General features: G+C 38.0%; 2 protein-coding genes across 3 annotated transcripts in view; both read left to right on the forward strand.

The window, feature by feature from the left end:
- Nucleotides 1-43: 43 nt before the first annotated feature.
- On the forward strand, nucleotides 44-3,875 carry rmi1 (RMI1, RecQ mediated genome instability 1, homolog (S. cerevisiae)). The gene is made up of 2 exons (XM_026925553.3): nucleotides 44-200; nucleotides 1,262-3,875. The coding sequence occupies exon 2, from the start codon at nucleotides 1,294-1,296 to the stop codon at nucleotides 3,232-3,234; it is 1,941 nt and encodes a 646-aa protein (XP_026781354.3). The 5' UTR covers nucleotides 44-200; nucleotides 1,262-1,293; the 3' UTR covers nucleotides 3,235-3,875.
- Nucleotides 3,876-10,943: 7,068 nt separating this feature from the next.
- Nucleotides 10,944-26,814, forward strand: part of ntrk2a (neurotrophic tyrosine kinase, receptor, type 2a) — a 51,794-nt gene continuing 35,923 nt past the window's right edge. The window contains exons 1-12 of one of the 2 annotated variants that reach the window (XM_026925653.3): nucleotides 10,944-11,550; nucleotides 14,807-14,881; nucleotides 14,966-15,037; nucleotides 15,241-15,309; nucleotides 16,279-16,427; nucleotides 20,010-20,146; nucleotides 20,279-20,411; nucleotides 21,268-21,567; nucleotides 22,450-22,479; nucleotides 22,635-22,646; nucleotides 22,799-22,836; nucleotides 22,968-23,067. In XM_026925653.3, the coding sequence (XP_026781454.1) occupies nucleotides 11,342-11,550; nucleotides 14,807-14,881; nucleotides 14,966-15,037; nucleotides 15,241-15,309; nucleotides 16,279-16,427; nucleotides 20,010-20,146; nucleotides 20,279-20,411; nucleotides 21,268-21,567; nucleotides 22,450-22,479; nucleotides 22,635-22,646; nucleotides 22,799-22,836; nucleotides 22,968-23,067 (1,324 nt within the window). In that variant the 5' untranslated portion in view covers nucleotides 10,944-11,341. The remainder of the gene's footprint in view (nucleotides 11,551-14,806; nucleotides 14,882-14,965; nucleotides 15,038-15,240; nucleotides 15,310-16,278; nucleotides 16,428-20,009; nucleotides 20,147-20,278; nucleotides 20,412-21,267; nucleotides 21,568-22,449; nucleotides 22,480-22,634; nucleotides 22,647-22,798; nucleotides 22,837-22,967; nucleotides 23,068-26,814) is intronic. The other variant, XM_026925655.3, reaches the window with a different exon arrangement.

The following is a 26,814-nucleotide window of genomic DNA, read 5'->3' on the forward strand; positions in this document are numbered from 1 at the left end:
TTAAAGATCCCGCCCATTTATTTCTTAGCATGGTTGTTAGACCGGCACTGTAGTGATGTTAGCCGCTGCTTGGTAATATCTATGGAAACATGCAAATGCAATATATGAGATAACATTTAACAAAATATATATATACATCCACACTGCTGGGAAACTATTTGTAATATAACTGCTGAAATTTATCTAGTTGTCTTTTTTTTGTAAGTATTTTTGTTTATTATATCCACTCTGAGAAATAGTCAGAGTTAGTTAGCTGGTTGTCTAATGCTAATTGCTGCATTGCTGCTGTAAATGCTTCACTATATCTTGATAACCTTATGGGTTTAAGTGATTTTTCACCCTTTTTGAAACGATTTTCAGTTCTGAATCTGAGTTTATTAGATCTGAAATGTCTGAGTGCAGTCTGAGAGAGTCACATACATTTTAAACATGCATGTGTATGTGTACATAATGTAAACATAGGCATATTGCTTAAAATGAAAACTTAGTTTCAGCAATTAGTGCATATATGATGATAGCTATAAAATCTAGGAAATGACCACGACTGAAGCATTACATAACTTTCAAACTTTCTTTCTTCATGATTCTGGATTTTTTTTTAAAAAAAATTTATTTTTTAATTTTAAGGTATGGCTCCAGAATGTCACATCTCAAGAGCTAGACCAGTATTTTATCACACTTAAGCCAGTTTTATCCTACAATTTTATTAAAAAACAAAATTCCTTAGCTGTGAGTTGAGACCGGCGGTCGTAGGACACGTAATGTGACGTGCTCACCAGCAACCAGTTTAGTGCTGATGCGAAAGGTCTGGCAGTGTCAGAAAATTTCAAAAGTGTGGTCACTGCTACATAGCTTCCTAAAAGCCAGGAGAATGGAATAGGATTACAAGAAATTCACGGGACAGCTACAAATACTGTGTATGGCAAATGGCAGAATGTAAATGAAACATGCTAGTGGACAGAAAAATATCCTAATTACCTCAACCTCACTTTGACGAATATTTGTTTGGGTGATCCCAGTGCAGTTTGGGCTGAATGATGACATAAGTACGTGCTAATTTTCTTTAATCACAGGTTTATTGTTAGAGGATCTTCATTGTATATTCTTACAAGGAGAATACATTATCTCAGCTTCAGTTTCAATGGTATCTTCTCATACAGTGTGACAAGTAATAATCTTAAAATGACCACTATAATCACGGTCTAAAACCGGCTTTATTGAATCATTTTGCAATTTAGTAATTTACTTCCTGTTTGTTTAGAACTGAGAGCTACATCAGTGAACAGGAAGAAGATGCCAGTGGCAGGTGGTACGCAGGCCACCCACGCCTGGCTGCGCTCCACGTGGCACATCCAGGTGCCCCAGACATGGCTGGATGCCTGTGTTGAATGGGTAACAGAGGAGGCAGGTGGCGCGGCCTTGCCTCAAGCCCAGCTCAACCAGCAAGTCCTGGACCAGTGGCTTCTCACAGACCTCCGTGACTTAGCTCATCCTGTCCTGCCTGCTGGCATTACTGAGGCTGAGAAGATGGAACTGAATGGCTGCTACAGCCTCCAGGTGGACTCACTCCTTGATGTTAGCCAGCCGGCGTATTCTCAGCTCCAGCGTGTCCGCGGCTCTGATTGCTCCAATGATGAAGTCACGGCTGTGACGCAAGCCACTCAGAAACCATGGGAGGCAAAGCCGACTCGAATGCTGATGCTGCAGCTCACTGATGGTGTTCAGACCCTGGAGGGCATAGAGTACCGACCTATTCCAGCTCTCAGTGCCAACCTGCCCCCAGGCACCAAACTGCAGGTGGTGGGAATGGTGATGGTACGTCTCGGGGTGTTGCTGCTCAAACCAGAGAATGTGAGGGTTCTTGGTGGAGAAGTGGAGGCGCTCATGGGGGTGCATTCTCAGAGCAGGGTGCTCTGCAGGACCTTAGGGTTGCCTGAGGAAAACCATCAGCAAGAAGCAGAAGATCAAGAGGTCCATCAAGGAGCAAGAAATGAGGGAACCCTGGACAGCGGATATGAGAGCCTTCCAAGCAGTGTGACCTCGCAAATGATCAGCAGAAATGAGCCTCGTCAGTTAGAGAACTCTAGATTAAGCACCCTTGAAGTGACGCCCATTTCTAGACAGAGTGGGCCAGATGTAACCGATATTCCAGATGAGGACTTTGATAACATTCCAGATGACTTCATGGATTATCCAGAGGACATTGGCAACATTCCAGTAGACTCTGACCATGGGCCAGACGACAGGGGCAACAATTCAGATGACTTCAATAATGATCCAGAATACTTTGATGACATTCCAATGGAGGAATTGGATGACATCATGTCACCTACTGAAATCTTACCCAGCAGTGGACCTGTGGAAAATGGAGGAACACAACAAGAGGATGTTTCAAGTTCAGACTACGTACGAACAGATAGTCAAGTGAACCAACTCCAAGCTTCAAATCATCTTAGTTTATCCTACAAAGCTCCCCTCAGTGAGGCAAATCCAACTGAAGTTATTGAAGTTGATTCAGATGATGACTTCTCCTCTTCTCCAGAACCAAAGATAGCCAGATATGAGTCCAGATCACAGGTTCCTGAAAACAATTGCAGGAAAAAAGCTGACACAACAATTCTCAACCAACCCCGAGCATCAAATCCCCTTAGTTTATCCTCCAGTGTTCCCCTGAGTGAGGCAAATCCAACTGAAGTTATTGAAGTTGATGCAGATGATGACTCCTCCACTTCCCCAGAACCGAAGATGTCCAGATATGAACCAAGATCACAGGTTCCTGCACAAAACCGCAGCAAAAAAGTTGACATGTCAATCCTCAACTACCTTTGTATTTTGAAGGCTGGTGTTTGGCCACCCCATAGTGTTCAAGTAGTGCGGCTGCATGCCTTTATAGTCACTCTGCTGGGGAGCCTTCGCAGCAGTGGAGGGGAATGGAAAGTCAGGGCCACCATATCAGACGGGACTGGATACCTGGATGTGGATCTATCAGACAGTTTGCTGGCAAATCTGATTGGCTTCTCAGCAGCAGAGTCTAAAGTTCTAAGGAAGGATCCAGCAAAGCGTGGTATGGTGGACGCTGGGATACAGAACTGTCAGAGGGAGCTGGTGGATATGTGCTGTGTGATGAGTGTGCAGGTAGATCCAAATGGGACAGGTACAGTGCTGAGAACTGACCCACTGACGGACAGAGAGTGCTGTGAAATACAAAAGAGGGTGACAGACAGGAGGTCCTAACACATGTGCTGCTGTTTTTTTTTTTGTTTGTTTGTTTTTTTGTTTTTTTGGAATCTGTCATCCTAAAAAAGCAGGTAAGTGTCAGCACTGTGTAACTTAAATAATGATAACTGAATGACAGAATGAAAAGCATTAAAAACAGTTGTAATAAAAAATTCCATCTGTTTTTTTTTTTTTTTTGCATTCCTGTACTATATGAAATTTAGAAATTTGCATTTTGGCAATCTGAATGTTGCTTTCCAAAACAATTAGCAAGAAAATAATCATTCAGATAAATTTACAGAACTCTAAAATGCTCTAACTCACAGTCCAGAACTTTCTGTAAATATATGCTTGGCATTTATCAAAAGTGCTTTTTTGTTGTTGTTTGTTTGTTTGTATTCTTTTAATGTTTCTTTTTAAATTTCTACTATAATTGCACAAATAAATGTACAGTATAAAACTCATCAACAATTGTCATATATTGACTAGATGGTTGTTTTACAATGTGTTCATCAACGTTGCATTTTACAGCAGCCGCACTCAGCTCTGTTAGTAAACGCGTGGTTTCTGGAAACAAAGCACAATACAATATTCATGCTGTATATTGCAGTGTGAGCCCAGCCTTTCTTTCTTTCCTTTTTATATTCTTTGTTGTTTTCTGTTTTTCTTTACTTTTCTGTCTTTTTCTCATTTTTCTTTCTTTCATCCATTCTTTATCATTCTTTGCTTTTCTTTATTTTTGCCTATCTCTTTTCTTTCTTTCTTTCTTTACAATCATGCAGATTGGGGGCATATATTACAGAGAACTGCTATAAACAACTTTTTGTGTGTGATGGGGAAGTGCAGATGACAGATGCAACTATCTACACAAATCATCATTTTTAGTTCCCGAGTCATGTTTGGTTAGCCTCACACGGCTGCCTGTTTTAATTTGTATAAAGTTGTATCCAGCTAACCTTCTTTCCTTGCTCTGCTCACCATCCCACTCCGTCCCACCCCATTCCATCCCATCTGATTCCACTCCATCCCACTCCACTCTGATTCTGGTGCAAAACTGGCTTTACAGTGGTGTTAAAACTTTAGAATCACAGTAAAAATCAAGTATAAGTTTTAAAGTCGGTTCTTTAATGTCTTGCTACCTTTGACAAAGACTTGCTTTATTACTTTAGATAAAATGCTCAAAAAAGCAGCTAATTGCTTATATCAATTTGTTTATTCATGTAGGCTACTAAAACAAGTGTTACTGCAACCTTTGCAGGTCGTCACTGTAAATGAGAACTGGTTCTCAATTTATAATAATAGTATTATTAAATTTTGGCCTAAACACTAACAATAATCATTTGTCCTATTTACTCATCTCAGCTGATATTTGAAATTTGAAAATTTGAAAATGTTTCCTGGTTTTTTTTGTCTGTCACTGTAATGGGAACCAGTAGATGGTAGCAGAGGAGCATGTATCACTCCTTAATGGTGTTTCAATTAGAGCTGAAGCACTTCTCACTTAATGAAACTGCCAATTGCACTACTGCACCATATGCACTACAACTACTATACCAGACTGAGCTTGATTTCTACAAATAAGAAGACTAAGCTGCACCATTCCATGCCACTGGTGTGGTCCATCAAGTGTTTAAGAGTATGTATCTTTCACCTAGAAAGGTGTGTAGTGTACCTTTAAAGCTTTACCCTTAAAGGTATTTACAATCCATTACTGTACCTTAACACATTTTTCTATTTAAATCCACATTTCCAGATTAAAGATATATATTAAAGGTAAAGGTACTACTACAGAGACAAGCAAATGCAGAATTTAGTACCACTTTTTTCTGAGAGTGTAGCTTACTATGTCTTACAGCCATAAATCCTTTTCTTTTGTTAATAGAACGTGTGTATATATATATATAGACTGTAAATTCGTTATAAGAACGTAACGTCACTGTGTATATGCTAAAAATGGAAAGGCTGTGTTTAGATAGTAGCTGCCTCCCCTTGAGAAACACCTGTTTTCATAACAGTCTTCCTGCATCCCCCGCAATACCTGCAAAACCTCATGCGTCACAGCTCACGTCACGCCAGAGAGGCTCAAGCGACTGAGAGTTACGACAGAGCCGCAGGTTGCCAGATCTGCTTCCATCCACTCACTGTGTAAATCCCAGCTGCTGGGCTTAATCTTAGATTCCCAGTTCATCAAAAAATCCATCCCAAAAGCTGTAAACCTGACCAAAATATTATCCTCTACATCAAAACAGTGGAACGTTGAGGGTGTAATCACGTAACAGTAGTGAACAACATCAATGTTGGCCAAATGTTTTGATGAATGTCTCATAGAATTTATGTAGAATATTTATGTAGGATATTGTTAATTCTGTGCACAAGAGAATTTGTAAAAGAACTGAGTTACATAGTACTGATTATACCACAGCACTGCTGAACGCTCAATTCTGATTGGTCAGAAGGCATTGATTACCTTTCTATAAGCATTCTATTACGTTTTAGTTTCTATAGTAACGGCTTACACATGGACTTCTATGGTGGACGCTCCAGTAAACAGATTTTAAAATATGTGTAGTTATTTATATGGTGAAGTTTACTATGTTTAGCATTTATGCAAGGAGTCTCCAGTGTCAGCACTTTGTAACAGTCAGAGGTAAAGCTTTAAATTTAACTTGAAATTTTCCACCATGGAAGAGTCTTCAGGGTGGAGGACTTCTTGTGTAACATGACATGATGCATTTTTTTTTTTTTGACTTATTAACTTCAAGAGAGGTTGGTGAGGGAATAACTCTGTAGCTGCTGTAACGTAAGTGATAACAGGAACTCACTTGTTTCATGGACGTTCACAATATTAAACCTAGCAATAAAAGAATAAACAATATGATGGGTTTTTTTAATAAATAAAAATTGCAATCATTGGCAAATTGCTGTGGTATGAGAGGAATAAAACACTTTGGGATGTGCTGTTATTGGAAAATAGCTTCGGGGTGGTAATGTAACTTGGCATCGTGACGAATCACACCACCCTGTTGCTGTTATTTTCCTGTAACAGCACCCGAGTGTTTTATTCCTCACTTACTTTCAGATTATGACGCTAATCAAAGTGAAGTCAGTTCCACACCACAAAATATTTTTGCCTCTCACTGCAATTGGGCAAATTAAGTGAAAAAGAAGAATGCATGACATCATATCTGCTTAATATAACAGACATGATTTACTTGAATGATATGTGTTTGTTTTGATTAGATTTATGCTTCATAATCAGTTTGGTAGAGCAGGAAAATAGAGCCACGTTTGGTCTCTAAAGAGCCATTAAAAAGAAGTATTCACAGAATGCAGAACTTTCAAATGTGTTTATTAAGATGCATTTATTAAAGTCTCCTCTGTCTTAGAAACACCGTATTGAAAGGCCAGGGCTTCTCTCGGGTGAACGCTCTAAGGCTAATTTCAAACGTTAAAACATCAGAGAGTGTGTGTGTGTGTGTGTTTTTCTTTCTAGAGGATGATCTTTGTTACTTGTGTATGTAGTTGTTTTACTGTTGTCTGGTTTTCTCTAGGTGCCATGTTTCAGTTTGTGGTATCTATGCTGATATTGTTTTGTGAAAACTGATAAATCATCAAAAAAAACTGTCCTCAATCATTGTTAAAAATATATTGCAACATATGTCCAAAAGTCCTACAGCTATATAAATGTCCAATGTCCTCCTTAAAGACTGAAATACTAAGACGAGGTAAAATGGGATATTTTTTCAGTTACAGTGTACAGATAAATCATCATTCTGAACAAAGCAAAACACACTGTTCACACATTTTTCCTTCAGTTTTATTTGAAAAAGTCATAATATTTTTTTAAATGTGGTGTGTAGCATGTGTTTGAATGATGTAGCAGATTCTCGATCCAGTTTAATGTAAATAAATACAATTAAATTGAAATAATTCATTAATATCACATATATTGAATAGAACTGTTGAAAAGAAATAACATTAATTGCATTAAGTTATATTTAAAAAAACTCATTTCATTTCCTGAATGTGTGTGTTTATGTTATAGTTTTTTTTTTTAAACAACCAATATAAGTGGGCCAACAACTAAAATACTGTATTTATTAATTTTTTTTTAAAAAGTTATTTTGCAGAGCTTTTTTATTCTAGAGACCATAAATATATTACCCATGAAAAATTGTTTATTGATGTTCATTTGCCTGAAGTAAAATTTTAATGTGATTTTCTTCGCTAGTCTCCAAAAAAGGCAATGCCACGCCCAGCTTAGCATCCTCAGACTAACATCACCCTAAATATATCTGAATTAAACACAATAAGGGAAAACATAAAAGGTGACAGTTATGTGATTAAATTGGATGGAAAATTTGCATGTAAATTAAGTTTCGGTTGCATCAAGTATCTCTGAGTGTAGCCTGTAAAGGCTGCAGGATCGAATTAGGCTACTTCATCTTCACATATCTGTTCTGCTTCTTGCGTCTGCTTTTCCACGCCACTGTAACGTGCATAAAAAATACATAAATACAATACATACTGTACATGCATAAAGAAAATATAATACATACATATGCATAAAGAAATACAATACATACATATGCAAAAAGAAAAAACAACACCCTTGTGGAAAAGTACATACATTTCACATGTGATTATGTGAGTTATATGTGATTACAAGGTTTAAAAAACGTGTGGAAAAAGTCCACTGTAAGTAAACACGTGACATCATGCGAATGTCCTATGTGTGAAAAATGAACATGTAAAAATAAATGAATCATGGGATAAAAATGACATTTGAAAGTAAATGTGTTCTGTGTAAAAAATTACATGTGATAATAAATGAAACATAGGTATTAAAATAAAAAGAAAATCATAAATCATGTGCAGAAAAGAGGGAAATAAATTAATAATGTGTAACAAAAATCACAAAATACATTCACTGTGTGAAGAAAATCACATGCAAACATACTGTAAATGAATGAGGAAATACATCTTGTGAAATTTCATTAATAATATGGAAAAAGTCAGATAAAATGAATGGACCCTGTGAAAATAAATGAATTGTGTAGGGAGAAAATCACATGAAAATGAATGACTTGTATGTAAATGTTTAATGTGAAAATAAATGAATTGGGGGATCAGATTTGAAATTAAGCAAATCATGAAAAAAATCAGATGTGAAAATAAATGAATCATGTAAAAAAAATCAAATGTGAAATTATATATTTATGTTAAAAAAATCACATGAAAATAAATGAATTCTGCAAGTAAAAAAAACACATGAAATTTAATGAATCATGAAAAATTTGATGTGAAAATAAATGAATCAGGGGGATCACATTTGAAATTAAGCAAATCACATGAAAAAAAATCAAATTTGAAAATAATCATGTAAATCAAATCGAATGTGAAATTAAATTTAAATTAAATTTAATTTATGTGTAAAAATCACAAGAAATTAAATGAATTGTTTAAAAATATATTCATCATGTGAGGGGAGAAATCACACATGGAAAAATAAAAGCCCACGCACTACATGTGAATCATCTACATGTGAAGAGTGTAAATTTCACATGAGAATCATGTCTGTGTGACTTTTCTGTAAGTGTGTTAGTAAGTGTGTTAGTAAGTGTGTTAGTAAGGTGTTGCGCCACCACTAGCCTCAAGAACAGCATCAGTGCTCCTTGGCATCGATTCTACAAGTCTCTGGAACCGTACTCGAGTGATGAACTCTGTTCTTCCAAAACATTTTCCCTCAGCTGGTGTTTTGATGATGGTGGTGGAGCACAATGTCTCGAAAACCTCCCACAGATGCTGAATGTGGGTTGAGATCTGGTGACTTTGAAAGCCATAGTGTATAAATCACATCATTTTCATCCTCATTCAGTGAGTCCTGGTGCCATGTAGATGGGGGGCGGAGCCATCCTGGACGAGACCACTCCCATATAGAAATGTTTCATTATAGGATAAAGTTGATCAGTCTGATGAACTTCTCTCTAAGGCGAATGTTCCCAGCTCTGATCCTGGAAGACCTGCTGTTCCACACATTTTATTGTCTTCCCTGCTCTAATACATCCACTTCAATTCAGGAAGTCCTGTTAATCAGCTGATGCGGTGTGTTAGTGCAGGGAAAACCCTAAAATGAGCAGGGAAGGGGATGCTCCAAGCTTTGGAATTTGAAAATGAATTTACTATATTTGAATTATATACTGTACTACGTGGCACGTTCAATACATTTTTTTTTCTGTGGTGTATTTAATAAATTGACCTTTTTGTCAGTGTTTTTTTCTTTGTTTTGAACTTGCCTTCAAAAACATGTCATTAAAATCAGAAAGTTAAATACAAATCTCAAAACTATAGATTTGATGGAAATTAGGCCCAAAGCGAAGCATCTAGGATTAGACGCTTTCAGAGTGGACACGCTCAGAATTTGGCCAATCAGAGTAATCTGCCACGATCACGTTCAGGAAGTGAAACGAAAAGACGTGGATTAGATTTCAGGGAAGTCGAAACAGAAGATAATCAGTTAAGAGTTAATAAGTTTTGGCTGTTAGCTGCTAACGATTGCCAGCAAGCTAACACTAGCACAGCCGAACTAGTCTGTAGGAAAAGAAGTGTTTGAGTAGAATACGAAAACTTATGTGTTTGACCGCTCTGAAAGCAGCTTCTTTCCCTGGGAATCCTGGATATGCCACCTTCAGCCTAATTTACATAAAATCTGTATTTTTTAAGATTAGAATTTTTAAGATTTGTATTTAGGTTTTGATTATTATTTTTTTTAATCTCACCTGAGATTTAGAAAGGTATGTTTTTAAAGAGAAATCTTACCCCTAGGAATTTCAAAACAGAAAAATCACATGTAGATTCATTACACTGATATGCCACAGAAAAAAATTATGCATTATGACATCTATATAAAATAAAATATGAAATTCAAACTCAAACACTTTTGTCAGCTTCCAAGATCTATACAATATTAGGCTCTAAAGGGGCACGTGGAGCCAAACCATGACAGTGAAAATGAACATGAGTATCTACTCATGCTCATGCTTAAAAATGCGCAGGTTTTAACTTGAACATATCCTAAACGAAGAGTGGCATGAAGGTGCTGTGTCACAGCTCCACCGTCTCTGATCCTGTCTGTGTGGAATTGCGTGTTCTTCCTGTGTCCATGTGGGTTTCATCTGGGTTGCCTGGTTTCCTCCAACTGTCCAAACACATGGCAGATGGACTCTGTTTACATTTACGGCATTTGGCAGACGCACTTATCCAGAGCAACTTACAATTATCTCATTTATATAACTGAGAGTTAAGGGCCTTGCTCAGGGGCCCAGCAGTGGCAGCTTGGCAGTGCTGGGATTTGAACTCATAACCTTCTGATCAGAAGTCCAACGTCTCAACCACTGAGCTACTCTACTGCCCCACTGTGTGAAGGTGTGTGTGAAGGTGTGTGTGAAGGTGCATGTGCTGCCCTGTGATGGACAGGCGTGCTTTTCCCACCTCACCCCCAGTGTTCCCGGGATGAGCTCTGCATCCATGCACTGTGACTCTGACAGGATAAAGCTCATCCTGGAGGTGAATGAGTGAATGTCTTAAACATGAGCAGTGCAGCTGACTTTCTAAGTGCACAGGATATGTGCATACGTCACAGCTCTACACATTTCAGCTCTGCATAACCTCTTCTCAGCTCTTACCAGGTTCAAGACGTGCGTCTTTCCCTTCCACTACGTAATGCACGCTCCAGGATCCATCATTCGCGTGTACGATGGTCGCTGCCTCTCCTCCGCGCTCGCGCCTCCGCTCCGCCCCCTTTTCGTCGCGCTCGCGCATCCGCTCCTCCGACAAGCGGCGCTTCTTCCCGACACGCGCGCGCGCGCGCCTCACGCTTCGTCTGTAATCCTCTAAGCGAGCACCTCAGCGCGCGCTCCGAGCTTGCAGGAGGTCAGAATATTCCAGACACGGAATAGCTCGAGAGAAACGCACTTCAGGAACGTGGAAAGGATTTTTAAAGGATTAAAAAACAACAACAACAACAAAAAAAAAAACAGGCATACACACACACACACACACACAGACAGACAACAAGTGGCGCGTGAGGGCAATCCGCAAGAAATCTGGCGTCGCAGAAGCGGGGATGAACCTGCTGCGCCCGGGCTCCGGTTTCGGCATGGCGGGCTGGCGGCTGCTGTGCGCCGCTGTGGCGCTCGCGCTGTGGAGGCCCGCGGAGTCGTGTCCCGCCGCCTGCACGTGCACAGGCTTCAGAATTTACTGCGCCGACACCGAGCGCGGCATTGCGGCTTTCCCTGCGCTCAGCGAGCCCGAGATGGAGAACATCACCGACATGTGAGCGCGCAGCTTTTCTTTCTTATCTTACAAAACATACCTGAGCTTAACCATCACTGAGGTATGTGGGGAAAATAATAATAATCATCATCATCATCATCATCATCATAACCGCACTCAGCACGAGCGTGTGTTCATTCATCACTTGTCTGTGTATCATCAAGGACGAGGAAGGAAGCTGACATGAAAGTCAGTTAGACATGCAGTGCATGCTTCTGTGTGACATGTGACAAATGAGGTGCATTTATTTCTGCATTACTGATACTGCAGATTAAATGAATCTGATTGCTTTGGAAAACAGATATGCAGAAGATATTATTGCAACAGTTTATTATGACAGCTTAGGAAGGTGAAAGAGTTTTTTTTTTTTTTGGTTGGCATGTTGTAGTTAAAGTGCTGCTCCCAAACAACCAACAATGTTGGATGTGCTGCACAACTCAAGCCCACTCTTTTACTGTACAGACCCAGTGTAAAGCCTATGTCTGAGCTTAAATTCAACTGCTCATGAAAGCTTCAGAAACAGAAACACTGTAGTATCAGCTCACACACACTCAAACACACACACACACACACACAACTTTTACAGTGTTGGAAATTATTACCTGCAGTGTTGAATTCACTGTTACAATTTTGAACCAGTGTTCAAACACTTGCAGTGAGTAATTGCATGGTACAATGTTACAGTGTTAGAATTATGACCCGTAACAAACCATAATCTTTATTTATATTCAACCCAATCATATATAACTGAATTATGAACATATATAAATATACATATGTAAAAATAAAAATATAAAAATATATATGTATATGTATAATGTTTGATTGATTATAGTTAAACTCATAATTCACTTATATGTGTTTGGGTTGAGGTTAAATAAAGTATAAGTGAATATTATATATATATATATATATATATATATATATATATATATATATATATATATATAAAGTAAATTGATATGAATATAATATAACTATAATAAATAAATAAATATGTGTGTGTGTGTGTGTGTGTGTATATATATATATATATATACACACACACACACACACACACACACATATGGTTGATTGTATGTAAATAAAGATTCTGGTTCATTCCACTGTATAAAATGTAATTATTCTGTAGGTTTTGTATAAACTCTGTATCACAGTGTTCAAACACTTACCTGTCGAATTAACACCAAATGTGTCGAATCAACTTCAATCTTTATTTACATGCAGCCTAAACATATACATGTGATTATAGTTAATTCCACAATACACATTGTTTGTGTGTGATTATATAGGCCTAAATTCACTTTCCATTTCAGCTTGTAAAAGCAGGTTTGAATTTAAAATCTGTGATCGCGAATGAAATGCTAAGATCTAGTGAATACATTCAATTTAGAAAAAGGGAACAGACGTGGTTTCAAAGGCTGCAAAACTGAAAATCAGTTCTTTTTTAAAAGGTGATGGATTGACAATTCGATTCCTTTATTTAACATGTATGCTCTGTGCTCCAATTCTATGCAGTCTGGCTCCCGTTCTTTATAAAGAATGCAAATAGAAACTGTTTGGATTGCCTTAATGTCGCTGCTGGTTCTTGGATTGAGGACAGTGAATTTAAGGAGGATGCACTGAGTAGTAGAGAAAATTCCCTGCTTATTTGATTAACATTTCATCCAGTAAAACAGAATCAGGTGGTAAATTTAGCAATAACATAAAAGCACAGCAAAGGCATGTTGACCTTGTTGACCGGGTATCAAAGGAAACCACACAAAAAGCCTGAGGTTTAGTTGATGCACAATATATCACGTCAGTGATCGTACACTTACCCTAGCAATGAGCAAACCAATCACTAAATGTTTACTAGTGTTGTGCAGTGAGCATCCTAATCAAGCATCCTTCTGATTAGTATTTATATGAGGGGTGTTTATTAAAGCGAGGCTTTCACATGATCAAGAAACATAATGCAGGAGGATATTTAACACACTGTAAAAATCCTGTAAACATATGGGCAAAGTTTCAAGGTAAAATCTAATGACAGTATAAATATCATTAGCTTATATACTTCTGTAAATGCAATTACAATGAAAATTCTTACATTTAAATAATAATAATAGTAATAATATAATAATAATGATAATGCTTTATTTATAAAACATTTTTCATACACATGGTAGGTCAATGTGCTGTACAATCAAGTAATGAAACTTAAATGATAAAATGTATGCAATTATAAAACTAATGTAATTTAAAAAAAATAATGGAAAGCACAAGGATAAAATAAAAGATGGAGTGAAATACAAATATATAAAATAAAAAAGTCCATATTAATAAACATTTAATGCAAGTACACCTCATGTACACGCATGTACAGCTCAAGAGCTGCATTTAATGTTCACATCAAATATCAGAATGGGAAAAAACGTGATCTCAGTGACTTTGACATGGTTGTTGGTGCCAGAAACAGGCTGGTTTGAGTTTTTCAGAAACTGCTGATCTCCTGGGATTTTCACACACAGCAGTCTCTTGAGTTCACGCAGTTCTGTGGGAAGAAATGCCTTGCTGATTTGTCAGTATCTCTGATGACAGAGGTCAGAAGAGAATGGCCAGACTGGTTTAAGCTGACAGGGAGGCTACGATAACTCAAATAGTCACTCTTTACAACCGTGGTGAGCAGAAAAGTATCTCAGAACGCAGAACATGTCACACTTTGAGGCAGATGCACTACAACAGCAGAAGACCACATCACTTACACTCCTGTCAGTGACGAGCATGAATCCAGGCTCACCAAAACTGGACGGTTGAAGAGACCAGGCTACGTTTATCCAGATTTAAAAATAAAAAGAAAAAAGAAAAAATTTAAATAATAAAAAAAATAAGTTACTTGCATGTTTTCAAGCCCAGCTACTTAGCATGTTAATACATATTTGATCATGTTAAACCATTTACATTATAGGCCTAGGGTTATGGTTTTCATACTGCCTGTAGTTATTCTTGGCTGTTTTTTCCGTATGTTTACAGAATTATTTTTAACAATAGAGATATCTAATATTTGTATTGTAAAAAAAGTTGTTCTAGTCGTGCCCGTTTAGCATTTAGAGCAGCATTAATGCTATCAGGCTTGAATTCCTCAAGAAGCTGGAACATTGCATCGTGTGTAAATAACTGAGGTCTAGAGATGCCAATGGCATTGTAGTATTTTGTTCAATTGTCCATGCACATTTGTTTTTTCTTTGTAAAATCTGTTTTCTGGTCTAATTGACAGATATATTGCTAACCAGAGCAGCTTCTCCTCCATCAATGATAAAGACCTGACCTTCTACCGCAACCTCAGAAATCTGTAAGTAGTTCAGAAGGGAGGAGATTACAATTCTTCAGGTTTATACATTATAGACATTGTCTTTATCGTTGGTTTCCCCAACAGGACAGTGACCAACACGAGGCTTACGTACGTGTCGCGGCAGGCATTTCAGAACAACGTCAAACTGCAATACCTGTAAGTGCGATATGTTTTCATCACCATGTTTAATAATTACGTGGTTCTACTTTTGAGTATCTGGGCAAAAACCTGGCATAACAAGCTCCAGGAAGTAAACCCCAGGAATGAAATCCAGGGATGAAATCATGATGAATGATTTTAAATGTAATCCTTCCATGTCATTTTGTAGTTGCAATGATGATTGTAACTGTCATATGCAGGAACCTGAAGGATAACAATCTGTCATCACTCTCCTGGAAGACCGTTCACCATCTGAACATTTCATACCTGTGAGTCATATCACTGATATTTGTGAGGTGCTCTGGGAAAACCCATCACATGGTTAGATGTGACATTTTATGCTCTATTAATATAGTTCTGAAAACCACTAAAATATGTTTCTCCTTATCATGTATGTCAATGAGAAGTAAAGTTCTCGCATGTTATTGCATTTAAAGATTTCATTCCATCTACCTTTACATTTATAAACTTATCTACTTGTGGGAATATGATATTACTGGCGAATTTTGAAGAATTAGAAGTTGGCAACGGGAAATGACTTCTCACTTTGATGATCAGCATCAGCCACACCAGTCTCTGTCTCATCACCTGAAGTAAAAGTGATTCGTGGTGATTCGATTCATTCAGTCAGTTCTGTTCTGTTGACTAAATTTCTTGTGATTAATGTCTTTTCATTTGGTCATTAAAGCGTTTTAAAACTCTTCTGTAAGTGCTCTTCTCTGTTTTGATGAGGATGTGATGGCACAGAAGAGTAGCGGACATTTTGATAGCCGGTATCTGCTTACAAATTGAATTGATTAGGCTTATGTCCATTTTGCTCTGGCACATAGCTATCCACCAACTTGAAAAATTCACTGTGTGCAGAAGTCACTATTAGCTAGACATCTTTAGGCAGACTGACTGTTTTTCCCACTGTGCTTGTTAAACTGGCTCCATTTTTCCCAACATCTTTACAGGCAGAAAGCCAAGGCAAGGTTATAAAGTAGCCTAAATAAAAATATTTTCCACATAATTTTGGTAAAATGCATTTTTCTTTTTCTAAAGTAGAGATGTCAAAGTATATTATTGGCAGAAAAAAACAATTTTGATCAATTTTAGTTGTTTTCCAGAATTTATCCGCAGTGACATCCGATGGGGTTTCCCAGACCGCCACTTCATATTTGTGAAATGAAAGTGTCTGTGCATGTGTTTATTTGTGTATAAAATGCTTGGATCCTCACATGGATGGTGTATTTCAGGCTGTTGTCTGGAAACCCGCTGCAGTGCTCGTGTGAGAACATGTGGTTGAAGCAGGGGAGAGGCGAAGAGTCCGAGGCAGCCGAGCTCATGTGTGTGGAGGAAGGAGGGAAGAGGAGGCATCTGTCCAAACTCACTCTGCCCAACTGTGGTACGACTCCATTTTAATTTAAGGAGCATTCCAGGTTTTCGGTGAACTGTGCGGTTACAGATAAAGAGATTTGTGCAGAATTGTGCATTAACATGCCACTGGACTGTGGCTCAAGATAGATGCAAGTCTGGAACAGATTTGTAGCAATTACATTGTAGTGATAGGTTGGTTTTTTTTTTTTCAACCAATGGACCCATCTAAATTACAGGTTCTTACTCTGATCCTATCAAACTATAGATCTCAGGGTAACACATATTCATAATGATTATTAACCACACTTATAATTATTTGCAAGTTGGTAATGATTCCTTGTAAGCATTTTTATGAACTTAAAATAGAAATGTTTCATAAAGCTCTAGTAATGTGCTATATGAAGTTCCTTCATAACTCATACTCATGTAATGCAAGGAAGGATCGCAAATGAAGGATCGTGTCCCCATGCAGGGTTGTGTGATTTACGAGTGGGGTTGTAAGAGAAACTTACGCTCTCCTCTTTTGTTTTATTCATTTATTTTACTAATTAATATTACGAGTATTGCTGTAATTATGAAGATGAATCTGTGTGCTAAAATGTTACTGGGAGTCACATTCAAACAAGCGACGTTTCAGTTAAGCTCAGGAGTTCAGCAATAAAAAGTGACAACTAAATATGTATTGAATATGAATTTACTCTTCCTCAGTAAAATTATAAAATTATAAATCCTCTATAAAAAAAATGAAGGGTGGTCAGGGCTTAGAGTCGCAGAAAATTCATTTGCATTTAGGGTCATTTGCCCCAAACATTTTCTGTACATGATTGGAAAGAATGTTATGAGTATGTTAAAAAACGTTCCTATTCCTTCAAGGTTAAGTAGGTGCTACATTTATGTATAAATTAATCTGGAATTGTTTCCATACAACATTCCAAAAATAAATCTAAACTTATCTATAATGGGAATGATATATATGTTATATGTTATATATAAGCTTCACAGAAAGTAGAAAGTGATACAGGCAAAATAAAACCAACAGATGAAGTAACCATTAATCAGGTCCTTACTGGAGGTTTTATTACCAATATTTTATGCCATTACAAACGATTTTTGTAGTTTGGTGCAACATTGAAGGCCACTGAGACACTGTGTACACAAAGAGTATTTTCAATATTAATTTATGTTCGATTAGTGATGAAACCATTTTGTGAACATAACACTGGTCAAGTCACATTATCATGAATTAATTGGAAAATATCAGAAATAATCTGGAGCCCCAGGACAAAAGGAGCTCTTGTCCACCATTTAATTTTTTGGCCTCGAATTCTTTCAGCTGTGGAAATGTCAGTCAGCCATCTGTGCTGTACTATCTATAATCTGGGGTCATTTCTGCTGTGAATTCATAATTATATAACAGCCAGAATGGGCTCATTAAAGTGAAAAAAAAAAAATTTCAGCATTGTATAGTGTGTCAAGTGTTAAGTGGTTGCAAATGTTAGTACTTGGCCACGAAATAGTGCTAAATGCTTGCTAAATGTCAGTACTTTGTCATAAATTGGTGTAAAATTTTAGTACTTGGTTGCTAAATGGCGCTAATTGGACACCAATTAGTACTTCTCTACGTACACGCTTAGTAAAACAGTTAAATCTATCACACTAAAGGATTTCTATTAGAATCATGTAAAAATAAATTTTGGGTTGCTGTTTTGTTTGTGTGGACAATATTCTAATATTATTATTAATTTTTGTTGTTGTTGTTGTTGTAAATTAATCTGAAAACTACATCCTGCCTTCATTTTCCTTCCTGCTATTCAAAATTAATTTAGGTTTTTTAATGCATAATTCTGCAAATTTACTATCATATCATCAGCTACATTTTCCTAGCTAATTAAAATGAATAACCTTAGAAGGCATACTGCAGTGTTTTTCAGTCAGTTTCAGATGTGAATTTCCACACGTGTCCTTTACTGAGACAATAACAGAAAATCTGTTTACTTTAAACTCACTTATAATGGAAGTTTAAGGGCAGTTGTTGAATTCTGTCAATGATATAATGAACTCAAAGCTACACCTGGCATGCTCTAACAACAGAGATTGTACGATGAGATAGACATGAAAGAAACCAAAGCTTACCAAAGTTGCTCTTAAGTAGTTTTATTTAACCTTCAAACTCTTTGGTTTGTTCCTGTGAGAGACCAGCAGTTCAGTGTACCTAACCATAGAATAGAGGATTTCCCATTCACAAAATGGTTTCAGATAACCCAAAACCAATAACCATCCAAAAACTCCTGAGAGACTCTTATTTGTTTTTAAGAGTGTAGGCAGAAACATAAGGAGAAGCTAAGTGATTATCAACAAGCACAAGATCTTCCAGGATATTCTGTCCAATGGCTTTTGGGACTAAGCCTAACCCAGACTACTGGTATTTAAGTCACACATGGTTGCTTAAGGGCTATCTTGCTCACAATGCTAATTTTCTAAAAGCTAGCAAAGATCAGTTAGCATGATCTCATTTGAATGAAATGGAAATAACTAGCATTTATGCTCACGATATTCAGTAGTATTTTTGTGTGAAATATCTCATTTTTGTGTCTTGGAGTACTTAGGAAGTCAATCTACCGGTGTCTGTACAACCGAAATGTTGTTTCTAATGATCTAGCTAATTAAAGATGAAAACACGAGTTCAGTTCTCTTGACATAGTACTAGACATTCAAAATGTGTTGCAAAATATTTCATACGAAAATCTTCGTAGACATTCCTTTCATTGATGTAGTATGTGGTTGTTGGACAAGCTGGGTCTCATTCAGCTGTAATCCTCAGACTGGGGGCTAAAGACCCTGATATTTATTGATCCACAGCTGTCTATTTTAAGCAATTCTAGCCTAAAGGGGCAGAGAAAGAGAGAACAAGTGACTGAGAGAGCATAAGGAGGGTGGGAAAGGCTGGGAGTGAGAGAGAGAGAGGGAAAGAGAGAGAGAATCCCCAGAATACAAAGACAAAGAGACATTTAGCAATGACGCTCCTCCATGGGCATGTTCTGGGTTGTGGCCAAATACTGTCTGTTTCCGTGTTCTCCCAGAATGAGAAGAAAAATAGGCAATAACTAATGCAAACATGCTGTTTTAATTCACTCTGGCTTGCAGCACAGGTCAAGTGTCATTAGTGCACAGCTTGATCAAGGTCAAGAAGGTGCTGTGCAACATATTCACAAAGATTATGCAGCTACTTGATGGTTTCCAGTGGAGATTTTGAAAGATCATTGGCTTTGAGGAGGATATTTGTCTTCGATGATGGAAAGATTTTCATCTGAGGAACTTGGAAAAGATCTGGAAAGTCCCAAACAGTCCTAGTAGCAGTGTCAGGAGACACTTTGGACATCAGGATGGTCTAGAGTGACAATCCTGACATCCAAGGTGTCTCCCGATCATATGCATCAAGGCCTCTGTATTCTTCATTACTGCCAAAACAAAACCTGATTCAACTCACCAGCTTATCACCAGTACTGTTGTGACTATTGTGAATTTGTTGTGTAATTTCTCCAGAACATGAGTTTGTCACTAGTGGTAGAACATAGTCTCTTATCATTTGTCTTTTTTTTTTTCTCTACAGTTGTCCCCACAGTCAGCCTCCACCCTAAAAGCGTCACCCTGATGGCGGGTTCAAACATAACACTGACTTGTAACGCCTCAGGGATGCCCACGCCCGATCTCAACTGGATCACCTGCCCACTCAATTCTAGCCATGAGGTAATCCAAGCCTTGCTATCGGTCTGCAAATTGATCTTTGTTTATTTTTAGCAAGTTGCATTTACAGTCTCCATGTACCTCATGTCTCGCTTTCTCTCTCTCTCTCTCTCTCTCTCTCTCTCTCTCTCTCAGATTGTGACTTCGGGACAGTCCTCCATACTCAGACTCAGAGATCTCTCATCCCTGGATAACGAATGCAAAATCACTTGCAGCTCTGATAACACAGCAGGGGAGAGTGAAGCCTCTCTGCAACTCGACATTCACTGTGAGTTCAAAATGTCGCGCTTATAATTAGGAATGTGCCGAAACCGATACTGATATCGCCGATCGGTCTGATACAGTGCTCTATTTAGTATCCTAAATAGAGGTTATTAAAAATGAGGACAAGGTTCTGTGAAGGTGTCACACATGCGAACACTTCAGTTCTGCGAGCACTGAGCACTGAGCCACTTTGCTTTAGTACTTCCTGAAAAGAAATCACCCCATTGATTCATTTCCTATAATAGCATGTTCCCAAGTGTTTTACTGCAGATGCAAAAAATGTGAAACCCTAAGAATTAAAATGAATAATCTTATAGGGGATACTGCAGTGTTTTTCAATCAGTCTCTATCCACTGCATCTGTAGCCTTTGTGTGATTACTATACACAAGTAAATCAACATGTGTCTCTGTTCTGAGACTCACATTAAACTCAGTTATAATAGACGTTTAAATAAACATTTTAAAACCTGAACGTATATAAAAAATTGGGCACACTCATGAAAAAAACATGAATGCAAACCTTACCAAAAGGCTCTTATGTAGTTTTTTAAACTTTCAGACTTTTAGAGTAATTCAGTAAAAAGCAATTCTGGTTACTGATGCTTTCTAGAAGAGTTTCTGGTGTCCATGCTCGATCAGTTGGAAATCCTTCCCTCTGAAAAATTAGTCCACTTTCTGGACTACAGATTTAGAGCTTAATTTAAAAGTACAGTTGAAGAATTCATTTCCATGTTCTACAAAAATGTGTTTCACGTTTATTGGCTGCCCCAACAACCTCCTGGAAGTTAAACTTCATAATAATGCAATAAATGTTTAAAAATAAGAGCGTTTGTTCTGTTTCTTTCGCATGTTGGTACCAGTTGCTCCGACAATCAGCAAGCTGATGGACGCCATCTCCGACCACCACTGGTGCATCCCGTTCAGCGTATCTGGCAACCCACAGCCGAAGCTGCACTGGCTGTTACGGGGTGAGCCTCTGACTGAGGGGGCCTTCATCAGCACCCGGATCCACGATTACTCCGAGCACGAGTATCACGGCTGCCTGCAGCTCGACAACCCCACACACATCAACAACGGCATGTACACGCTGCTGGCCAGCAACCCTTACGGCAGCGACCGCAAAGCTGTATTCGCCCACTTCATGCACAACCCGTGGAATGGTGAGTCGTCTGTCAAAACGATTCAAATTTCCAGGTTGACTCAATATTGAGCATCATTAATAGTATAACAACTTAGATTATTTCACCTTCCTGTGCTCAGGATTGTGCTGTCAGACCCTAAACCTGCTATCCATTTAAGATGTTTTCTAAACGTTTTACGAACATCACCTTACTGAATTTCCTATAATGTACAGTTTGCCAAGTTGTACAATGTTGCAGATTTTTTTTTTTTTACAATTTGTTGCACAGTAGAAATTTTCATTAAGCAGAGAATCTACTCCTAGCGCTTCATATATTTTAGAAAATCTCTTGTCAAAAGTTTGCCAAGGCTGCAACACAATTCACTGTAGAAGCCGCTGTTATTGTGGGTTTTTTTTTAAATTATTTATAATGTGATGCCACAAAGGATCAAGTTGGAACCTTCAGAAAATCTTTCAGAAAAAAAGGATAATTAAAAGTTTAATAAAGACATGTACAATTGCTTCTGTAATTCTGCCATGATGTGAGCACAGTGTTTGTAATGTTACAACACAAACTTCTTAGAAGCTTTTGAATACTGACTGAAATAACATTTGCTGTTAGCAGAGAAGTGAATAGAAGGAAACCTTGAACCATGATACTACCAACATTTTTGAGTGGTACCTCTTATTAGCTGTTTTTTTACACTGCGATGACATTACTATTGTGCTTGAGGATAACTAGGCTTATTTTTAACCATGATATGACTACAAGTTATTGGAAGGAGTCTCCTGTATCAGTTCTATGTAACAGCCATGTAAAACCATGGTTAAGTTTCATAACAGAAATACATAGTGTATAGTGGAGGATAAACATGGTGCATTTTCTAAAAAAAGTATTTTTCTTTTCACATCAAACCCAAAGATACGACAGCCACGGATTCACTCTACTACGGTGAGTTATTGTATTTTATCTCTGAAAAACTACATACAATCTTGTGTATAGAATATGATGTGTTGTGTACTGTATGTGCATATTAAATGTTTTGCCTTTTCGTTTTTCAATGTCCTTTTTTTTTTTTTTTTTGGGGGTCCTTGCATCCTTTCAAGACCCTACCACAGGTACAGTGAAAATACACACCTACACTCACACACAAATAGTACGACACCACTAATGAGTGTCATTCATTAAAGTTTAAAAAAAAAAGATATGATATACAGCACATTCCTATCAAGTGGACATTTCCTTATCGTCACTCTTTTTCTTGGCACAGATGACACTCCTCTTGAGCCACCTGAGGACCGAGTTGCTGTGAGTGTTTCGTTAAGCATGCACGCTAATGAGAATGGCCCGGTCTTTGTGGTGTTTAATATTCAGTGTGTCTGTGTATGTGTGTGGGAGTGTGGGAATGCCGTCTATACACGCTCTGTTCCGTCCTGTAGGTGTACGTGGTCGTGGGAATCGCCGCCGTCACATTCACCGGCTTTGTCCTGATGCTGGTCGTCCTCAAGTTTGGCCGCAATTCAAAGTTCGGAATTAAAGGTAAGCACTCGTCTGAGCTCTCGTCTCCGCCAGGCCTTGGGTAAAGAGTCCCGGCTCTGGACAGGAGACATTGTGTTGGGTTTGGAAGCGGGTCCTTAGGGATGAAAGCTTCAGAAATGCTTCAATAGGAGGGATGAAGTGGGAGGCTGTTCTTCATCTTGTTCTCTGTGCTCTACTAATTGCTTAACACTCCCCAATTCTTTCTTTAACCAGCTCATCTCAGAGAGCTGTACTTCTTCTCTTTCGCTTTTGTACCACCTGTGGGCTTTCTACTGACGCTTACACACTAGCAGGCTTAACATTAGAGGTGCTGGTTTTCAAATGATGCATTGGGTATTCAACTGATGTTGATTGCAGGTTTGTGTGGGGAAAATCGTTCATATTTCAGTTGTAGATGATGGTTTGACGAAGAGATTGTAGACTTGATGTGAAAACAGTGATGGGTTCTGAACCTCTGTACTATGTGTCTGTAGCTCCGATTACCTGCAAAGATTTTCATCAATCCAGTACATTTACGTATATGTTCCCTACATTTGGCAATTTTTAGCCATTGCAATCCAAACTCACATGATGTTAAAGTTACAGTAATTACAAGAAGACTACTTACTCATTTATAGATAGAAAACTGAACACTACTTTGGACAGCGTCGATTCTTCGCAAACAGTAATTAAAAGATCCGTCCCTTTGTGTAGTGAACAATTGCGCCTCTTCAAGCAAATCTCCCGGAAATGTTAATAGCATGGATGGAATCTTATGAGAACTACAGCCAGGGCCTTATCTCAGTCAAAACAGCTTACTTTTCAAGCAATAGGAATATTATTTGTTTCTAAGTATCTGTCTTAGCAAATGAAATGGCTATTGATGATTCTCTTCAGACTTCTTCAGTAAGAAAAGAGAAACCATAAGGGGGATCATTCAGCAGCAGCTTGCCAGCCTTATATAATCCATCCTCTAATGATAACTCAGGAGGTGCCATTAGCCAGGAATGTCTCGATAAGTAGTTGAAATTAGTATCAGTGACTCTGAACGATTTATCTCCGGCATATTTTACTGATCTCCTGAAGCAGTATAGCCTGTCCTGAGCACTTCTCTCAACTGGGCCCATTGTTAATCCAGAGGATTAGTCACAGCTAAGCCAGTGGGAGATTTTTCTTACATTGACCTAAATGCTAGAAATATAACCAAAAATGGCCATGGCTTCAACAGTTAATTAAAATGAATTAAGAGTATAATGTCAGGACTCTATACATTCCTGTTAATTATGAATACAACAAAGATGTGAAAGCATTTTGCTAGTAGGAAGCTCAGAATGACCAAAGTATAATTCTGACATGCTGGGAAACCTCTATTAGTGCAACTATGTACAACTAAGAAACGCATCAAATGTAACAGAACATTAGCTGCTTTTTTCATATAAACAATCTTAGGCACATCTATGTGTCACGGAGCAGAAGTGCAGGTAAAACAGCAGCTTTATTACAGACACTGGTAGACAATCTCAAAACATGAAGCAAAAGAGTTAGGTCAGACGATGAGCAAACAACATAGACCAGGTAAGACTAAAGCAAAAATGTGAAACAAGACAAGATCAGGAACCAGGTAGATGATCCTCAGTGAAAAGGCTTGGTGAGAACCACAGAGCATATACTTCACAACGTGAGTGTGGTTTGGAAGTCCTTATATAGTGTGAGCTGTGATTGCGAACAGGTTTGTGTGATCAGTAAGATGGCGAACTATAACGTGACAGTCTCTGTTGGGTGTTGTAGTCCGAGGCGGCCATGTTTGTAGGCCGTGTAGTACTCTGGGTAGAGTAGTAGGACGCCGTTTCTGGCATTGACAAGACGCTTTGAAGCAAATCTGCAAAGATTCTTTCATAGTCATTGAAGGAAAAGTTTCTATATATGAGATAAATTGATATTACTAGCAGGAAACAGTAAAAAGAAATCAAATCATTATTTGGTGTGACCATTCTTTACCTTTTAAAGCTACTAATTACAGTGTCTTAGAGTTTTATAAGGAACTTGGCTGTTATTTTAAGCATCGTGAAGAACTTGCCACAGTTTTTTTTTTTTTTACTTTATTTTAGTGTCTTCTGCTACTGAGAAAAGGCTTGAGATCGACTGGTAATGATAAATATTCCTGCTGCATGTTTGCTTTTCCATAAAAGTTGGCAAATGAGAGATGATCAGAACAAACAAACACTTTTGAATGTTGATATGCTGTTTCTAAACTTATTTTTCCATATTTTTTGATGCTGTATGAATATCATTAAACCCAAAGTGACTGTTATGAAATTAATTATCCACTTTCTTATTTACTTCTGATTGAGCTGTAAACATGAGGAGTTGTTATTTAGTTTGAGCTTTGAACCAGATTGGTAACGGATTACTGGTACTGGCCTCCACGTAACCGTAGTTTGTGGATATAATGTTAAAAGACGCTGCCTTATGAATGAGTTTGCGATCACTTCCTGTGGTTTTTCTGTGCGGAAGTGCTGGATTAGATATCCTAGATATGCTAAGAGGCTCTTTTTCACACTGTGGTCTGCTTTACAATATTTGTGCATGCACGACAACGTCGTTGTCTCTAAAGGGCGAATTGCAGGGCGTAGCTCCTCTGTGCTGACCTTGCTGTAACTGCAGAGAAAAGCTGGATCACAGAGGAAGTGAGGGAAAATGAGGGGTGAAACTGAAGCCCTTGAGTCCAGGAAGTCTGGATGCGCTGGTCTCTCTCCAAAAGAAAAAAAAAATACCAGAATGAAAAAGAGGAAGAGAGAGAGGAAAAGAGAGTGAGAGAGAGTCCGAGTCAGCAACCTTGTGCTTATCAATGATTCAAAGAGCAGGTATCAGTTTTCTTTGGGGATTTTTTTTGGTCCGGAAATCAATGGAGCTTGTCAAGGTCAGAAGGATCGGCCCTCCACTGGCTCAGCACTCTCGGGGACCACTTCTTCCTTTATTTCTTTCCTTTTGTCTTTTTTAAGGCGCTCATCACCACCTATAAGAGAAGCTGCTTGAGATCAGTTTGAGGACGACAGCCATTTCATACATTTAACAACAGATTCAATTTCTCAAGCATGTTTCTCACGCATTGTCACTTTTAAGGAGACATTTGTGGTGAAAGGATTCCATGTATAATAGCGTCTTCAAATCCAATGACTGCAAAAGCATCACTAATGACTAATGACTGCCAAAAACCATATTGTTTTATTTAATACGATACCTCGGGGTGGATTCCAGGCGCCTCACGACCCAACATTTCTAAGGTCAATGGAAATAGTTGGTGTGTAACGCATTGTTTCATGCTTTTGTACTGCATGTGTTATCTTGTGCTGGAATTTCTTTGGAAATGAAAAGCGGCTCAGAAAAATCATTAGCACTTGCACATCTGTGCAGACGTCTGCATTATCTTGGCTACGATTATCAAGACTTTATTTCCCTTGTACATTCAATTGTAGTCTATTAAAATTAATTTATATACCAGGGTGAGTGAAATGAAACCTTAAAAGTGCAACATAACTAGAAAAAAATTTTTTTCTAGACTTAAAAAAAAAAAAAAAAAAAGGTTATGAAAATTATGTAGAAAAATGACACACTTTTGTTTTGACTCATACATTAAAAATTCCCAGGAAAATATCCTAGGAATATTTCTACACCTTTACCCTATGAATATTCCTGAATATTACATATGAAATGTCCCTCATGTCCTCATGCCAACTAGCTAGCAGGCTATAATGTGTGTCCAGTATG

Source organism: Pangasianodon hypophthalmus, chromosome 8 (genome assembly GCF_027358585.1).
Source record: "Pangasianodon hypophthalmus isolate fPanHyp1 chromosome 8, fPanHyp1.pri, whole genome shotgun sequence".
NCBI classification, from domain to species: Eukaryota; Metazoa; Chordata; class Actinopteri; order Siluriformes; family Pangasiidae; genus Pangasianodon; species Pangasianodon hypophthalmus.